This window comes from Desmodus rotundus, chromosome 5 (genome assembly GCF_022682495.2).
Source record: "Desmodus rotundus isolate HL8 chromosome 5, HLdesRot8A.1, whole genome shotgun sequence".
NCBI classification, from domain to species: domain Eukaryota; kingdom Metazoa; phylum Chordata; class Mammalia; order Chiroptera; family Phyllostomidae; genus Desmodus; species Desmodus rotundus.
The window spans coordinates 145912213-145930686 of record NC_071391.1 but is presented as its reverse complement, the minus strand read 5'-3'; the positions used below and the strand labels follow the sequence as shown (position 1 = coordinate 145930686).

Below are 18474 nucleotides of genomic sequence, written 5' to 3'. Positions count from 1 at the left end.
GACAGTCTGGCTCCAGAAACCTCTCTCTATACCATCAACCTGTATTTTTTATGCTAATAACAGTGGATATAAAGAGTCCTGATTTGGGAAGCCTTGGCAAAGAGAAAATGTTTTTCATTTTTTCCCCTAGTTGTTTCTCCAGCTGTATCTTTAATGACCTCTAAATTATTCTGGTAATATAGACTTGTTTGGGTTGAAGTGCAAGGTACAGCTGTTCCCCACCCTACCCCCAAGCTGGCAGCAGATGGTGGTGGCTCAGGGACCACTCCTGAGATGCCTCCTATCCTCTTTTGGTGTGGGCACAGAGAACAGGAATAGGTGACAGAGGTGCCCTAAGTGGCCCATTGATGGAGGGAGAGTGTCCCCGGCCTCTCTGTTGTCTCATGTAAGCCAGCAGTTCTCAGGGATTTCTGAGTAGGTGGTGCATTTGGGTATATCTGGAGCCAGGGGACAGTGTTTAGCTGCATCCTGGTCTCCACTTGTTGGGACAGAGAGCCACGCCCCACCTCTTTCGCTGAGTTAGGTGCCTGTTCTTTAGCTCAGCAGCCTCTGGGCAGCCCCTTTGCACAGAGTCATGGAAATGGCTGGGGCGCTCTTCTTCCCCTCAAGGGTTAGAGGAGAGCAAGGATGGGGTGAGGTGTCCTTTCTCTTCACATCTCACTTCACCTTTGACCTTCTGAGCCCTGTACCCCTCCCCACTTCAGAAACAATCTCTATGTTCAAGTAAGCCCCCAACTTCAGGGACCATGTGTCCTTCAGGCACCCCTTATTTTTACACTGAGACAGAGAATACTTCCAGACTCCAAAAATACTCCCTAAAACCTTTTCTGCAAGCCACGCTTCTGCACTGCACCAGGTGGGCCCTTGGGTGCTGTGGCTGAGAAAGATGAGGGGGGAAAGAGAGGCCCGTTTCCCCTCCCTGCAAGCCCCTGTGGTCTTAGCGAGCGAGTCCCTTGAAGCCCGTTTACTTGGCTTCTGGGGAAAATAAGGCATAAAGGAAAGAAAGAAAGATTCTTTCACCCTGAACACTGCTGTCCCCATACAGTGGCTACTAGCCCCTCCTCTTCTTCTGGTCCTTTCCTTCTGCTGACTGGCCCTGGTGAGGTGAGGCCGGTGATCATACGGGATTTACTCAAATGGCCCCACCTGTGGGGAGCTTGGTGGCACCTCTCCTCATTTAGAACATGGTACTGGCACCTTCTGGCTTCAGCTTGGGGCCCTAGCCAGAATCACCGGAACAACCTCCTGCAACTGTAGCTATCAATGATCGATGGAGTTTTTTATCTGTGCCAGATGCCTCTACTTCGCGGTGACCCTGAGGCCAGTGGCACCCCACTTTCAGATAACGCAGCCGCCCCTCGGAAATGTTGAATCCCTTGCCGAACGAAGGGCACCACTCCACCTGACCCACACAACATTCAAATGCTGATCATATCCCCTCAAAGGCAGTGAAGTGGCGAGGGCGGGGGGGGGGGGGGGGACACACATTACAGCCAAAGAACAGCTTCGACTATAAAATCCATTTGGTTTCTACATTCTCCACATCAGAGATCATTTCCCAAACTTCTCTCTCTACCCCACACACAATGGCCCAGCTCACCACCATCCACCCCCAGCAAGTACCTGTTCCATCTCCTGCGTCACTGACATCCAAGGGCAGTGCGGGGAGGCCAGGCAGGCTTTCTTGCACATAAATTTCAAATGAGAAAAAGCCACAGAACATCAAGTCAAGTATCGCTAGTGATGTCACCTGTCCCTCCACCAAACCATCTCAACCTTCACTGACACTGTCACTGGGCATTAGCTATCCTATTATGAGATTATGTATAGTTGTCATAGTGGGAAAAATTAAGTTCACTCATTCATTTATTTATTCATTTGTTCAATAACCAGATATGGAGTGCCTTCTATTTACCAGGCACTGAACTAAACTACAAGGATTCCAATAAAAAAGGGATACTTGGGATCTTGCTCAGCTTCAGAATACAGGGTCATCTCTTTAAAGTGATAGTCCCACCATGGGCTAAATTTCACCAACACAAAAAGTTCCAGTGAGAACTATAAAAGGACGGCCCCTGTGTTGCTGCTCTTCCTTAGGTGATAAATTCCTACAGAAATTGGGGGAAAGAGGAGAGTGGGAGATGCAAGGGCCAGCAGCAGTCCAGGTCTCAGCACGCCCCTATAAAATGCTTCCTGATCACTCCAAGAATGTGCGCTAACAGGTAAATCAGGTTAGGACGACCCCACAAAGCACAACCGCCTTCTTCCATGGGGAATTCTCTCACTCGAACAATAGAAAGTATCTTGATTTGCCCTGGGCAGCTCCTGCTGAGGACAGACATTCCTGAAATGTAAATGCTCCAGCTGTAATTTGGCTAGAGCCTCAAGCTACTCTGAGCTAAATAAAAACAGACACGTGTTTGATTGATAATCTGCAAGTACAGTACACTGTCAGTTTATTTATATATTTGTCTCCAAATTAATAATTATATCCCATTTCATAAAACCTATAAGCGATCCTATTAAATGGCTTTTCCCTATATAAATGAGGTAGGTTAAACCTGGGGCTTCATCTCCCTAAAGAGGCATTAATGCTGGTAGCATTTACCAGAGGCTAAGACAGAAGAGTACTTGAGAGAAATTAGAAACTTCCCCAAGACTTGTTATGAAAGCTCAATTCCCTTAAAGTAATGGAAATGCCATAAATCACAGGTTCGGCTGTGCCCAAGGATGGCGTGAAGACTGGCCAGACCCCTGAGGCCGCCGCCAGCTCTTTAGCAATTTATTGGCACTGTCCACAGGCCGATTTCGAGGTGGAACAGGGTAAATGAGGGATCTGCGTCCTGCCTTGACAGGCCAGTGCTTACAGAAGCGTCCCCGCACCAGGGTGCGGCCGCTGACCTGCTCTCCCAAGTCAACGCTTTGACTGCTGCAGAAGGTGACGGCGTCAGGGGGAGGACACGAGCAGGTGCCAGTGCTGGGCAGTGGATCTGAACACCGTGCCTGCATGTTTCTCTGCACAATTGGTCCAGGGCCACGGTAGACACAGTTTTCCCAGCATGCTGAACAATGTGAAAGCGGAAGTTGGATGTTTCCCACGAAAGTGCAGCACCTTCTTATCCCAGGTGCTATCCTCTAGGCCTGTTGACCTGTATACCAAAAATACACCAACCCTGAGCCAGGTTAAGGCTGGAGCTGGGATGCTGTGGTAGGCTGACATGTAGCCCCCCTTGCCCCTAAAACGTCCATGTCATAATTCCTGGAACCTGTGAATGTTACCTTATATTGCAAAACTTGCCACTGCAGGTGTGATTAAGTTAGGGATCTTGAGAGGGGGAGATGACCCTGAATTATCTGGGTGGGCCCTAAATGCCATCACATGTGTCCCTGTAACATGTGATGAGCTTTAACACACAACAGAGGTCAGAGGAAGATGGACCAGAGAGAGAATTGAGGACACTGGCCTTTAAGATTAGAGTAGTGTGGCCATACGCCAAGGTATGCCAGCAGCCACTGAAAACCTGAACAGGCAGGAAACAAATTCTACCCAAGAACCTCCCAAGGGAGCTCAGTCCCGCTGACACCTGGGGTTAAGCCAGGTGATACTGATATCCAACTCCTGGCCTCCAGACCTATCAAAGGACACATTTCTGTCCTTCTAAGCCACCAGGTCTGGGGTAATTTGTTACGGCAGCCTAGGAAACGAATTCAGATGCTCAGATATAGAAGCTGGCAGAACCCCCCTCCATGGGGTCCAGCACGCATTAGTGAGGGGCCCGTTGTCCTCCCACAACTGGGGTGCTCTTTGTTTGTGGGACCATTTTGTATCTCCTTCTGGCCCAAACCCATGGTTCTGAAGATAATCCCCAATGCCCAGTGGGTAGCCTCTTGTCCCCTTGCCCTAAACCTTCAGAGATACTCTCAGGGCACCCAGAGTAGTAACAAACTGAGAGTCATTTAAAATTGCAAAAGCAATCGACATTGTTGCACATGGACAAAAGCACAGTTTAGAAACAATCAACGTGATCCTTACAAGCTAATTAGTTCTGTTACTTTATTTGACAGATGAGGAAACTGAGGCCCAGAGGAGTTAGTTGACTAGTCATGAACCAGCCCAAACTAGTAATCTAGAATGCATTCTCTAAAAGTAAGTCATAGCGAAAGCCAAGAGTACCAACTATCCATAGGCTAATGCTAATTAAAACACCAGAAAGGTATGTTCATGACCCATTGCTTCTAGCATCTGGAAAATTAATTTGGTGATTAATCAGGTTGCTGCCTTGCCTACATTTTTGAGGCTTGAACTGTCGCTTAAGTACTTTATTGTTATTTAATCTTTGGTTTCTGTATCGGTTTATTGCTCCGTCTAGATTGTGCGTCCCTGTAGGGCAGGTGGGCTTTGTTCATAAACTAGTGTTCAAAACCACTTACCTGATTTCTGTCCTGAAGAGCCTCCTGGCTATTTGAAAAACCCCAGTGTAATTTCACCTTCTTACAGGCGGGACCACAAAATCTTACCAGAAGCCATCATCAGTTCCAGGGACAACCGCACAGCCAGTCACCCTGACGCAGGTACTGGGGACCAACCCAGTGGAAGGCACCCACACCGCCTTGCCAAAGCCGTCCCCGTCTGCGGACTCTGCCACCAGCAGCCCCAGACTACAGCCCGTAGGCCACAGGAGCCAGGAGCCCGGTCAGTAGGTAGACTGTGTTTCCACATGCAAGAAAGTGGGAGACTGGTTTCTAGATTAGCCGTCTGTCTGGATGCCTGTGTGTAGTGGCCTTCTTCCACCTTTAGAACTGGGTGAGGGCGGAGGATGCCTGAGATCTGGGCCAGGGGTATGTGGTTGTGTTCTCCCAAATTTAAGGGGTAAACTTGAGCCCAATAATAATAGTTTAGGGTCAAGCTAAGAGCTAAGTGAACCATGTAGAAGGCTCTTAAAATAGATTCAATAATAGGACCTTTGTTATACTTTTGAAGGTGGGATATCACATGAAACTTTCCCATTACAAAATTCCCATTTCTCCCAATGCTCAGTTGAAGGAATAGGAGGTTTCTATGGAAATAGTCTTAAGTTCTGTTTTAAGTTACAAATTATAGACTCCTGGAAGTTTTCAAAATTAGAAACAAACAAAACCAAAAGAATCCCTTTAGGAAAAGCCAGATAGCTAAACCGTTTATTCCTGTTCTGATTACTTTTTGTCTGACTACTTGTATCCATTTCCTAAGTCATGTTTCAGGTTTTACCAAAGTCCAGTTGATGGAATCAGTCTCAGTATTACCTCAAACAGAGCCTTAGGAGCTCACTGATAATCCAGTCTTCGGTCCCTGTGTAAGCCATCCTGGGCTGATAAGTGCCTGCCTCACTTCTAACGGTCTTCCGGCAGGGGGGTGGAAAATTCCACTGCCGAAGTGCCACCGTTGTCTCAGCAATTTGTTCTGAATACTTCCCACCTGGTGCCACTATTTCCTTCAAGGAGGAAGTGCTCAGAACTTGTTCTCTCCAGCCCCACATCCATCTCCCAAACGTTACAGCCACATAGCAATGGCCCTTCCCCCTCTGCATCAGAGCCCAGCTAGCTCTCATTCCATCTTTTTATTTAACAAATACAAATAGCACTCTCAATGTGTTACACACTTTCCTAACCATCTTACAAATATTAGCCTATTAAATCCTCAGAACAACACTCTCAAGTAGATATATTACTTTCAGTTTGACTGACCCGTTGTATCGACAAGGAAACCAAGGAGGAGGATGGTGAGGAAACTAGCCCCAAATCACACAGCTAAGCAGTGGCTGGGATTTGAACCCCAGCAGCCTGGCCTTCCTGTGACTCCCCTTGCAGGAGGCATTCCTTCCATAAACCAACACCTAGGCACTGATGAAGTGTCACAGATACAGGGCCTGACCCACCTTGACATGGAGGGGGTGGGTGGCAAGATTAGAGGGTATTAGACACGGTCAACTCCCACCACGATTAAGAATAAATAATGGAACATAGACAATCCATACTTTCTGTGTGCCAGGCAACCTGCATGCATTATTTTATTTAATCTTCCCAACAAGCCTTTGAAATAGGGATGATTATTATTCCATTCAATGAACAACTCATGGAAGAAGCTATGATATAAAGTCCCCAAATAAACATACCATACAAATAATTTCTGCAATACAATAGGCACTCCCCCACCATCCTGTTCTTGTTCAACTCAGGCTGATGTGGACACAGGCACTCTATGCCTAACAGCAAAAGAGAAAACACTTAGGAGGCACGCTGGGGGGCAGGGGTCCCCTAGGCAGACGTTTCCTTTCTCTTAATTTTCAGCTCTAGACTTATAGAGCCGTGATTCTTTCAAAGATTTTTGAGTAGCTGAGTAAGTTGTTGTTTGCTCCCAGTGTCTCCTTAAAGGACATCAATTTTTGCTCAACACATATAATTAAACATGTGGCATATTTGCTTGGCTACACTGGAAGCTTGGAAATCCGGTTACAAGTTGGGCCTGTGCTTATGGAAAACCTCAAGCAACTTGAAGTAGTGGCTCCCAACCTGGCAAAGCTTCATTATTCCTGGCTTGGGAACAGGAGCCCTGGACGACAGCCTCCCCGCCAGTCAGTGTTCCTTCTTCATCCTTGTCCAGCGCCCGCACCCCTGCTGCCCCACAGGCTGCTGGACAAGTGCTCCCAGAGCAAGCGCCCATGCAGCTCGCCCTGGAATTGCTAAGAAAGGAGCCAGACTGGGGAGGGGGAGGAAGAGAGGACTTTCAACAACTTGTTCTGCCTACTCAAAGGACTTTCTGTAGGACCGAAGAAAAGTGAAAATTGGTGTGTGAAGACTTACATCTTTTTATCATAACAACTTTACTGAGATACTTTTCATATACCATACAATTCACCCACTGAAAGTGTACAATTCCATGGCTTTTAGCATGTTCATGAAGTTGTACAATCATTACTACGATCAATTTTAGAACATTTGAGCACCCAAACAAGAAAACCTGGACCCCATCAAGTCACTTACCAGGTCACCGTAACCTCTCCCTCCTCTAGCCCTAGTTCACCACCGAATGCCTACCTTAATGTATGGCTATAGATGTTTGTTGTAATGTTCTATGCCAACTATATTAAATAATATTCAGCTTACAGATAACTCCCTCGTGCCTTCAGATGAGCTGGAAGTAGTCTGCCAATTATAAGAGAATAACTCTACTGCTGATAGCAAGGGAGTTGCTGTTACTGTATTTTTCAAGGGTGGGTTTTTCTCTTATTTTGACTCTAGTCAGAAGATTTGAGAAGTGACTTGGATAAGGGTGTTCTAAGTCACTTATTTATTCAACATCTATTTATTGAGTGTCTACTATGTGTCAGGCACTGTTCTAGGATCTTGGGCTACTTGGGTGAACACATCCCACCAAGATCCCTGCAGCAGATCACGTCAGCCTAAGACACCTGAGGACTGTGCAGCTGGGCCAGGAGCAGCCTGCATTTGGAGCCCATGAGTCACCTTTGCTCTACAATGAGGTGCAGAGCTGCCTCTCACACAGGACATAGGAACTTGGAGGGGTCTCAGGAGAAAGGAGAAAGTGTGCGGCAAGAAAAGACAGGAGAAGAGGACTCAGGTGGGCGGAAGGACTCTGAGGAAGATAGGGCTGGACACAGAGGCCTCATAGCCTTTAACTGATCCATGAATGTGCAAAGTCAACAAGATATTGAGGAAAAAACTCAAGGCTGGGGGTAAGAGACCCAAGAGCCAGAGTGGCAGAGACCTCCTCTCCCAGGCAGGAGTGAGACTGTTCTTCGGGGAGAGGCTCTATTGGCACCCACAGTAGCCAGGAAGCCACAGAGCTGCATCCCAGGGCCTGGGGTGGTGGGGAGGGAGGGGGGTGGAGGGCAGCCTAGAGAACCACATCCATACATATGCTTAGCAAAGAGCTCTGGAAAAGATGGCCTACCTACAGATACAGCTGAATTTACCACAGGTCTACAAGGTAGAGTGGCTATTCCCAGCATTGTTTTCCTGGTCAGGTTCATTTTAAGAAGTTCCTTTGTTGCCGCGTTTGATCTAGCAAATTAAATGCCTCCACCAGGAAGGGTAGACCAGGGAGGAGCGCAGAGCGCCACCTAGTGTCAAGGCATGGTGATGGCTCCGGTCATTCACCTTTCCACTGCACCCTCTGTCAAAGAGCAGCTGGAGAGAAGGAAGTGGTGAAACCTGGGGCAGGAAGGGGACCAGCATCTGTAACTGCCCGTCCCTTCCTCATGCAATTGCCCTTTCCACCAACACTTATCTCATCTCTGAAAGTTTAATTTCCTTAAGGTGTCTGAGGGAGGTTTTTCTTACAATCCAGTCTTATAAATAGGAAGACAAACATTCCAAAAGAAAAATGGGTGAAGGTCATGACCAGACAAGCCAGAGTGGAAGAACTATAAACGGCCAACAAATGTAACAAGAAATGGTCGACCTCACCAACAATAAGATAACTTCAAATTAAGCAATATGTCATTTTTCACCAATTCACATTGGAAATTGATAATTCACAGTTATGGCAGAGTATGGAAAAATGACCCAGGATCCGCACTCACAAAAACATATTCTAAGGTAATCACCAGCCACGGGTGAAAAGAAGCCTGGATGCGGATGGTGTTCATAACAGAAAACTAAATGGAAAAGAGTTCATTGTCCACCATCAGGACAGTCAAACAAGTTACTATGCAGCTATTAAAATTGTGATGACGACACGCACTCTGACGGGAGAAGGCTGGCCTGTGAGAAACTGCGAGTTCAAAGAAGTGGGCTACAAAGGGCATGGGCACCGATCTCTTGTTTGTAGCTGTGTGCTGTGCATGAGAACATCGCATGAAGGAGGGGATACAACGCCGTATACCAAACTGCACACCAGCGTAGACTGTGTACTCAGCACAAGGGTTTGCGTCGCAGGAGATTTCTCACTCTCCTTAGCACGTACGTTTACAGTGAGCATGGGTTGTCTTTATCATTAGACTAGAGCTATTTTGAGTCGTGTCTAAATAACTGGGACAAAGGCAAAGGGAATGGAAAATTGATGGCTGACAGATACGGTTGCACGAGAAGCTGATGGTTTTCCATGACCTCTTATCTCTTCCCCCCATGAAGTTTGGTTCTTTCCCTCAGCTGGTTTTTACATGACCCTCTTTTCCCCACAGGGATTTTGCATCTCTCTTTACAGAATCTCCCATCCCCCTTCTCCTTTTTAAAACCTTGCTTCAGAGACATTGCCCAATAAATAATGAATGCTGAAGCGTATTTCATTCTCTCACAGAGTAATTAAGGATAACCCATTGTGTACCTTTAAAAATGACGGGATGCTAATGCTGTTTGCCTCAATGCCATGTTAACACCGTTTAAGCAAATTGCTAAATGTTAAGTGACATTTCTGTTGAAGGATTACTTTAACCTCCGCAGGAGTGGTCGAGGAGAATTGTTGCAAGAATGATGAAGTATAAGGAAATGCAGCTTTTGCAAAGGATGTCAAATACAAGGGTTATTATTACCTGGAATTTTCAATCAGTGTTTGGAGTTAAATTCTTTTTTTTCCATTTCAATGCCTCCTCCAGGGCAGGTTCAGACCGCCCAAGGACAAGTTTTAACTTGGTTCTGGTCTTGGTAATATCTTCTAGGTTAGATCATATAAAGAATGAGAACAATTAGAGTAAAATTCATGCTCTGACCAGTCAAATGTCATTACAGATCTCGGGTCCACCCCCACCCACCCAAGCAGCAAAAACAGCCCCCACGCTGACCCAGGTAAGAGTTAAGCTTTCTAGCTACTGATGAGAGTTAAGCTTGTTTAAAGAGTGCTGGTTTTCAGACCCTTGCCATGTCGCTTAAATTTGCACAGAGAGCATTAAGCCAGTTATGCTAACAAAAGACACCGCTCAAGGGCCCAACTTGTAAGGAAACTTGTAAGAAAAGTAAGAAAGCCTTAAAATAAGCAAAGCTTTCACTCATTGCCATCCCCGGGAGGCAATTTTGGGGGATTTGTGATAGAAATTCCTAAGGATCCAGTAACTAGGTTCTTACAAACCTGAAAAGGGATACTCTCTGGGGTTTATACTTCAGGAACTAGGGCAAAAGAAAGAGAAATTTTTATCATTTCCCAGGAAAGGGCAGAGCCTGGGTACTTCTGTGATATGGGGAATAAAATACATTCTCCTCCAGGATTTCTCCTATGAATTGTGACACTCCCTGGCTCCCCTCTGTTCACTTCTGTGTGCGCCCCTGAAAGGTTGGTCCTAAGCACTGGGAATGCAAAGGGATGAAGCAAGTTCTTTTGATGTTGTTGAAGTCTGTGGCAATTAGAAGGGAAAATTGAGTTAGCTTAGAGGCCATCTGCTAACTCTGAGCCCTGAGCTCATAGACTTGATAGAAGTACAAAATTCCCTTTGCAGCCACGGAGCATTAGGATGGGGGGGGGGGCGGGGGGGTGCAGGCCTCCGAGGAAAAGAGACTAGCATTTCTTTTGCTGGGGGATACCTGCCCGTCCTCCACATGTTAAAAGATTCCTAGAAACTTGTAGGTTCTCTTTTACCCTGATACCAGATTGGAGCAGGGGCTCCATGGGGTCCTCGGACAGGGCTACCAGCTTCTACAAGCTCCACGATGCACCTTTGCTAATGTACCTGCTGTCATTCGGGACAAAGGGCTTAAGAATCAGATCGCTGGGCAAGACAAGGACTCCAAGGCCATTTTAGGCCTTAATAGGCCCAGGGGACTGTTCAGACAGCCAAGCATGGGGCACTCCTTCCTCCCGTTCCCTTGGCCAGGATCTCAGCCTCCTCTGCAACCCCCCAAAGTAAGGCCAACCACAGAGAGCCAAGCTGACTTCCAAGGAAAAATGTGAACTAAGGCATTTTCATCAGGGGGCAAACTAAGGGAAAGGAAGCAGGCTGCTGGCTGCAGGCACATCAGCTGACCCTGTGTAATCCCCTCAGGTATCCAAGGCAGGATTCTCCGGGAGCTGCTATCCAGGGACCTACCAGAGCCAGGTCAGCCTGGCGAGGCTGCCCGCTGCTCACCATTCCCGCTCTGTTTCATTTGCAATCACCTTCCTCCCCACACACTGCTGCCCTCAACTCCAGGTCACCCAAGTTTGTGGGCAGGCCAAGTGGTTTTAACCTCTAGAAAATGTCTCTTGGCTTTGCCTGTTCTATGTGCCAGTCCAGATACCCAAGGGTTCCCACTGGCTTGGGTTTTCTGGAGAAGCCCCCACCTGGGCAGCCTATGCCCTCACCTTGCCCATCCCAGGACAAAGCACAACACCCAGACACACCACTCGGATCAGACACAGCTAGGGGCATGGTTGGCAACAAGACACAGTACCCGTCTCCAGGTCCTACTTTTCACTGCCCAGCGACCCGAGACTGTTTTCACGATATGCCCTCATTCTCTTCCCCTAGCCTCTGGCTCTCTGCCATTGAATAAGTCTCTCTCTGTTTCTTCTCCATTCTCTTCATGCTCCCAATAATTACGCCCTATTTCATTGGCCCACACAGATGCTCCCAGCTCCTCTTTTACCCCCAACTCCTACCCATCATTGCTCCCTCCACCATCCTTACTGCAACTTTGCTTCCCTGTAACCTCAGACCTTCCCACAAAGTCCCAGAGAGCCCTTGACTTGGAGCCTCTCCTAGTCCAGACACCCCACCCCCAATAGATCCTGCAGGTGGAAGGAAGCCTCCCTTGTACACTGTGAGTAAAGGTAGCACCCTCTGCCGGACCCCACCCTCCCCACCTGCACTAGTACAGCTGCTCCTGCCGTTTTCCCAGGAGGAAGTAGGAGTGGTGTGCTCCTGAAGACTTCAGTTAGAACAGGTGACTTTTCCTCAGAACCACCCTTTTGCCATCTGGCTTCATGGTACCATGATCTCTGTTTGATCAAATAATCTTCACTGGCCTGGAAACCTAACCCTGGAGTTAATGTTGTTTCCATGGAAAAACAACATTTGGGCCAGGTCCCAAACAAATACGCCACACAAGCTCTGGAGGGTAACACATTTGTAAAGCTGGGCCTGTCAACTTCTCTGCTGTGACGGCTCACGTGCAGGACCTCTGACTGTCCTCAGTGTTCTCACGGCCACGGCTCCCACACAGCAGCACCTGTCTCTGCGTGCTTCCTGGTGCACTGCAGCAAGAGGAAGTTCACAGGAAGTGTGCAGCTCTCGGGGCAGGAAGCCAGGACCCGCAAAGGGAAGTGTGGAGACTCTCCCAGCTGCCTCTCAGATGCCACCCACTCCTAAAACTGCACCCCAGGGGAGTCACTGGGGAGAAACCAGAGAGCGGAAGGGCCACCTGGGCTTCTGCTCCATAAGCCTACAGGCCATGTGTTGCAGCTCCCACTTGGGTCCCTTGCTGGTGACTTCCAGATGTGCTGGGAAGGGAAGGAGCTGTAACCAGTGCAAAAACATCACTGGGGTCTTAGAGCGGGAGTGGTTCTGGGCCCTCACATTACAGGCAGCGTGCCAGGGGGTGAGCTCTTCAGCGGCCTGAGTACCCGGAGCGCTGAAGCAACAATGACTGGTCATGAGTGATACACAGATAGTGGTTAAGTGCGGGCTCAGGGCCTGCCTGCCGGGCTTGAAGTTCACTCCGCCACTCCCTGGGCAGCAGTTTTCTCATCTGTGAAATGGGATCATCGCTGTACCTAACTCCACGGGTCCTTGCGACCTAACCTTGTCACGTGCGTGGTCAGTGCCTGACACTAAGTACACTCTCGGTAACAGTAAATGTTAATGGTTTCTGCATTTTTACCCTGGAAGTCAATCAGATCCAATACTTGTCTTAGACACTGGCTGCCTCTATGAGGTGGCCGAGCAAGGGTTGTTACAAAATCAATTCCCTGTTTTTGTAGGAGTGCCTCACACTGTTCCGAGTGAGTTTTTAAATACATTTACCACCATGGGAGGCAGGGCAGGACAAGTCTGTGACTTCAGCTCCAACAAGGAAGACGTAAGACCAGAGAGGGTAGGCGAGTCCCGCAGGCCCGCAGCTAGTGTTTGGTAGGCACAGGCCAAGTCTTCCAGCTTCTCCTTTCCACTCCACCCTTATGCCCCCACACAAGACTCCAGACTTACTTCCTTCTCATTACAATCAAGTCCGAAAACACCAAGTCTCAGCTGTCCAAATATTTTTCAGCCCTCGGCTTTTGGATAAAAGTGATTTGGTTTGAGCTTGTCCCAAGTAAATGGAAGTGGCACCAATAGGACCGGCTTCCAGGACAGGAGTAAGAGGCTTGGAATCCCTGGTGTTGGGGAACTCTCTGTCTTCTGCTAAAGCAATGCAGCACCCAGCATTTTAATTCTTCATTCCATTCGAGGGTGCTGAAAGCCTTGGGCAACACCTGAGATGTCACCAGCACCTCTTCTTTTTTTAGGGGAAGGGCAAAGTGCATATTTTTTACCAGTAGGTGGCAATAGAGTTAAAAGGCTAAAGCAGCAGAATATTTAAACATATAAATTGTAGTACTTTGAACGTGGCAATCATCTCACGCAATCTGCTAATGTTACTCACAAAGGAATTAAGGTTCCCAGAGGGCATGTGACTTGTTTAAGGTCACACGACTGGTTAATGGCCGAGCTAAACTACACTCAGCTCTCACTGTTGAACCAGAATGTGCAAGGGTACAGAATGACTTTCCAAATAGCTTGGCATCTTAGCAGTGTGGGAAAAAATCACTTTTTCTGAGTGTGTTAATAATTCTAGCATGAAGTAACGCTGGTGGTCTTTAAGAAATCGCACAATTGATTATGCCTCAGCTTTTGGCTTTCTGAACTGGAGGTGGGTGGGGGTGTGAGGGAGGAGGAAGAAGAGAGGGAGGGAAAGAAACAGCTGTTTGGTGTCCTTTTGAGATTTCCTAACACGTCTGTGCTGCCTCAGAGCTCCTCCCAGCTGTGACTCCTCCAAACAGGTCAGGGACTGTTGGGTCAGAATCTCCCCTTCCCCAGCACCCTTTCTACTTTACCAGCACCAGTGCGTGTGTGCGTGTGCACGTGTGTGTGGAGGGAAACAGGGGAGCATGCGGCATTTCACTGCAGATAGGGTGCCAGGTGGCACTTCACTTTACTCTGCGGAGGCACACGGTGAGGAGCAGAGCCTCGGGAAATGAGTGCCTGCTCCCTGCTGGGGCCACAGTTCCACCATGTAATTCCATGGAAGAGAACACAAACAGGTGGGTGGGTGAGACAAATGTACCTAGGATGATGTTGGGTACACACTGTATGCTTAATTAGTGTGGAGGGATGGATGGGTGGATAAAGATTTCAGATAGATACAATGAAAAAATGTTCTCAAAGTCTCCATAGTCCAAGAAAGAATGCACTACTTTGGTTGTATAGGTCATGAGTTCCCTGTCTCTGGAGGTATTCAAGCACTAGCCATCCACTCATTTGGTAAGGATGTTGTAGAAGCATGCTGGAGGGTTGGTTTGGGTTAGATGACCTTTTAGTTCCCTTTGAATCCCAGGTTTTCATCATTCCACGATTCGTGATGCACAGTGAAAGAAAGAACAGAACAAAGATGTTTTTGTCATTGGCTTCAAGACCTTTACATGAGAAAATCCCATGCATCTCAGGGTGCTTCATCCAAAAGTCTGGCCCCATGCCCCTTCACCAAACTTTCTGCCACAACCATCCTGGGAGTTCACTTGCGAGATTCTGCTGATGTCATCTAAATAACAAGTCTGTTTCTTTTTTATTTTGAAAATCAGGGGACACGGACTTGTGGAAACCTGGACTGGTGCTTTTAGATGCAGGTAATGATACAGCCCAGCCTCCTCACCATGACTAGATCGAGATGCTCAGGGTTTCAGACTGGGGAGTCCAACAACAGCGGGCGGGGGTGGGGGGAACAGAGGCAGTTTTCGCCTCCCACATTGGGGCCTGACAACCACGCAGAGGGCACACTGGGATGCCCACAAGGAGGCCTGGGGTAAAGGACAACACTGGATAACAAAGGAAAAGCAAACTGTGAAGACAATGCGCCAGAAGGGAGTGAGTTCCCTGCTCCCAAAGTGGATTTATATACTCACTCCATCTGTAAAAGCTTTGCCTTCCTTCTTTCCCCTTTATTTCTTTTGCAATGGGTATTCAGGTTTTCCCTTCCCCTGAATGAATGCTGTTCACCATTTACTGCGTTAAGTGTTGGAAACTCCAATAAACTCAGCCCTCCAGCTTTTGGTACAAGGGCAGATTTCACTGATAGGTAAGAAATGGAGGTAGAGGAAGGGACTCAGGCTTTGGACTCACATTTCTGCCCCTACCTCCCACGTGGAGCCCTGGGCAGTTTCTCTGAGAGGCTGCTGGCTGAGAAAGGCCAGTAGACACCCAAAGTGAATTTTTCAAATGATGTGAGGAAGTGGGATGAGCAAGCTGACCTTTAATGGGAAGATGAAATCATGTGCTTTGCAAATTGGAAAAACTAACAAGCCAGGAGAAAGCTCCAAGACACCACTGCAGCCAAGAGTGAGCTGAACCCCTAGCTCCTTCCTTCACTGCTGGAAACTAGGGGGGAGGGGTGTTGGGGTGGTGTGGGATGGGGGTTTGAGCATCCCGAAAACAGGGAGACTCCCTTCAGGTGTGGTACTCTGCCTGTGAAGCTCACTGGCCTTACCAAGCCTAAAAGCGTTCTTATGTATTGTCTTTTAATTCCTTAAATGATATATTTGTGATCTTGCCTCCCTTGTACATGGCTTCTAAAAGAAAAAAATCCCAGAGGCTCAAATGCAGCTCACACACACAGCTTCTCAAAGCACCAAACTCTTCCACATCTTTACCTCAAATCTCAGAGGGATTGCATTTTAGACCCTCTTGTTTGTGTGTTTACTTGTATCTTCTCTGTTCCCCCCAGCGTATACATCCATCCTCATTAGATGGTCCTCCTTGTGTCTCACTCATCATTGTGTATTGATTCAATCACTAACTGTTGGCCGAGGACCCACATGTGATGGGCACAGTGAAGGTTTATATGATGAGCGAAGCACATGCCCTGACCTCGACATTTTCAGAATTTTACAGAGGGATAAATTATACTGGCAAAGCACTTAACGTTTTTAGATAAGGAAATGAAAGCTCAAATAGAATAAGTTAACAGGCAGTAGGAAACAGACCTCAAGTGTTTTGACTTCAAATCCCTGTGAGCCAGCAGAATACTGTGTCTTCAGTAGGCTGTGAGTAAATAGTAATTTATTCTCATCTCTTAAGATGGGGGTTGTGTGGAGAAGGGAACCGTTACCAATAAGCCAAGTCCCCCCTGAACTGGGTGTGAATATCCACTATGTTCCATCCCCCGGGTAGGGCCAGATGCTTCCTGTTCTTTCCAGTCACCAAAAGTTTTACTGCCCTCCCCAGGATTTGTTCCAAAAGAAGAATTAAGCACGCAGTCGTTGGACCCCATGTTCCAGGGAGATCCAAGTAAGTTAATTAATAACTAGAAACCCAGAAAGGCTCTGACATTTGATCTGCTCTCTCCTCTCTATGCACTCACTCCACCCAAACCCTAACCCTCCTACCCTACCATGGATATAGTATCTCCTCTCTTCTGTCCCTCTGTTCTAAGGGGAAAGGGAAGTGCTAAAGGATATGTGCATGCGGGAGAGAGGATCAGATGTTTCAAATACCACTATGGCAACAGCCTGGGGTGGAATGGGGAGACAAGGACAGATGAAGAGAGGAGACTTGCTGGTCAGCAGGAGTGGTGGTCCAATGGAGATGATAGTAGACAGAGCTCAGAGTTGAAGAGATACAGGCAGATTCAACAGATACAAAGAAGGCAGAATGTAGGGTTAGAGGAGGAGGTGCAAGAGAGGGAGCACTTAAGGATGAGTTGAGCAACTGGGGTAGAGAGTACGGCCATGAGGACTACTGGGAACAGAGCGGGTAGGGCAAGGAGATCACTTGTGTCTGTCATCATCTGCAAGACATTCAGGTTAGTAGAGAGTTGATTTCCCAGACATGACGTTCAGAAATTTAGAATTGGAAGATGGTGAGTTATGGTTCAAACAAAGGCCATGAGAACAGAAAATGTGATCTGGAGAAACAGGAAGAAGAAACGGAGGGCTTAAACCTGAAGAACTTCAATGCTAAATAGGTGGAAGAGAAGCCGCCTGAGGACACAAGAAAGGACAGACCAGAGGAAAAGAGGAAAACCAGGAGGGAGTTGGGTGTGCAAGCCAAGGACAGCACCTGCAAACTCCCCCAGAAATTCACTACCCATCAGCCATTGGGCTATGACAACCTCTCTGCGTATGAGAATCACCTGAAGACATTTTTAAGAATTAAAGATGCCCAGTTCCTGCCTCACACCTACTGAATCTGACTCTCTCTGTCTAGATCTTGCTCTTATTCAAAGTGTGGTCTGGGCACCAGAAGTATCGCCATCACCTGGGAGCTTGTTAGAAACGCAGAGTACCAGGCTCCACTCCAGACTTACTGAACCAAGTGGCGCCTTTGCTCACTAGCCCTTAAGAAGCACATCCCAGAATGATCCCCAGAAGTCCTTATTGGTTGATGCTGCATAAGCTATTGATACTTACCAAGGGTTAAGAAACACTGGCCTGATGTATTTCATTGGCCAACACAAAGCATCAATCTATAAATTGTACTTTGTTGGGGAAAACCAAAGCAATTAAGAAAATTGGTAGATTGATTCCTGTAGACGATATATCTTACCTTTTCTTCCCAGTCCTTCAAGGTCTACCATAATAAATCATTGACGCTAAACATTTCATAGCCCAATCCACCCTTCGATATCGATGTCATCTCAATATGAGAAAGCCACAAGGTCTCAGTGAGCACAGGCTCTGAGATGGAACCAGGGTGCAAAGGTGACCCCAATATCAGCCATCAGTCCAGTGAATGAAGAGAACTAAGCAAATAGAAAAACACCTCACTTTCTTAAAACCTAGCTACAAAATGAACATGCCCATCCTGAACACAGTCCAAGATGTAGGACATAAGGAGAAAAAGTGGTCTATGAAGAACCAAAACAGGCTAAAAAATCCATGTATTCCACTTCATTCATTTAAAAAGAAAAGCCCCTTTGGCCCTCACTCTAATGAATAGTTATTCAAAAAAAAAACCTGTTATTTTAAAAGGCATATTGAAATACTCAGCTGACATCTGGAAGGCAAACCCTCTGCAGGAGTGCTTCTCAAACTTTAATGTGCACACGAATCACCTGGAGATCTTGTTAAGATGCAGGTCTAACTCTATAGCCTGCATGGAGCCTGGGAGTTGCATTTCCAGCAAACCCTATGGGGCCAGTGGGCAGCAAGCCCTAAAGAACACCATTGCCACCTACTGGCAACAATTTACATTGCAAACCCAGACCTAGGAAAGAAGGAGCAAGCCGTTTAGGGTACAACCACCTGATAAGCCATAAAGCAGTTCTGCTTCTCTTTTGCTTTGTCCAAGGCTTTGGTGGCATCTTTAAATTCTACTTCCT

General features: G+C 47.3%; 1 protein-coding gene across 2 annotated transcripts in view; it reads left to right on the top strand.

The window, feature by feature from the left end:
- VIT (vitrin) overlaps positions 1-18474 on the top strand; it is a 96120-nt gene that overhangs the window by 53651 nt on the left and 23995 nt on the right. Inside the window, exons 8-11 of one of the 2 annotated variants that reach the window (XM_024553031.4) lie at positions 4499-4693; positions 9727-9783; positions 14741-14785; positions 16380-16442. In XM_024553031.4, coding sequence (XP_024408799.2) covers positions 4499-4693; positions 9727-9783; positions 14741-14785; positions 16380-16442 — 360 coding nt within the window. The remainder of the gene's footprint in view (positions 1-4498; positions 4694-9726; positions 9784-14740; positions 14786-16379; positions 16443-18474) is intronic. The other variant, XM_045189327.3, reaches the window with a different exon arrangement.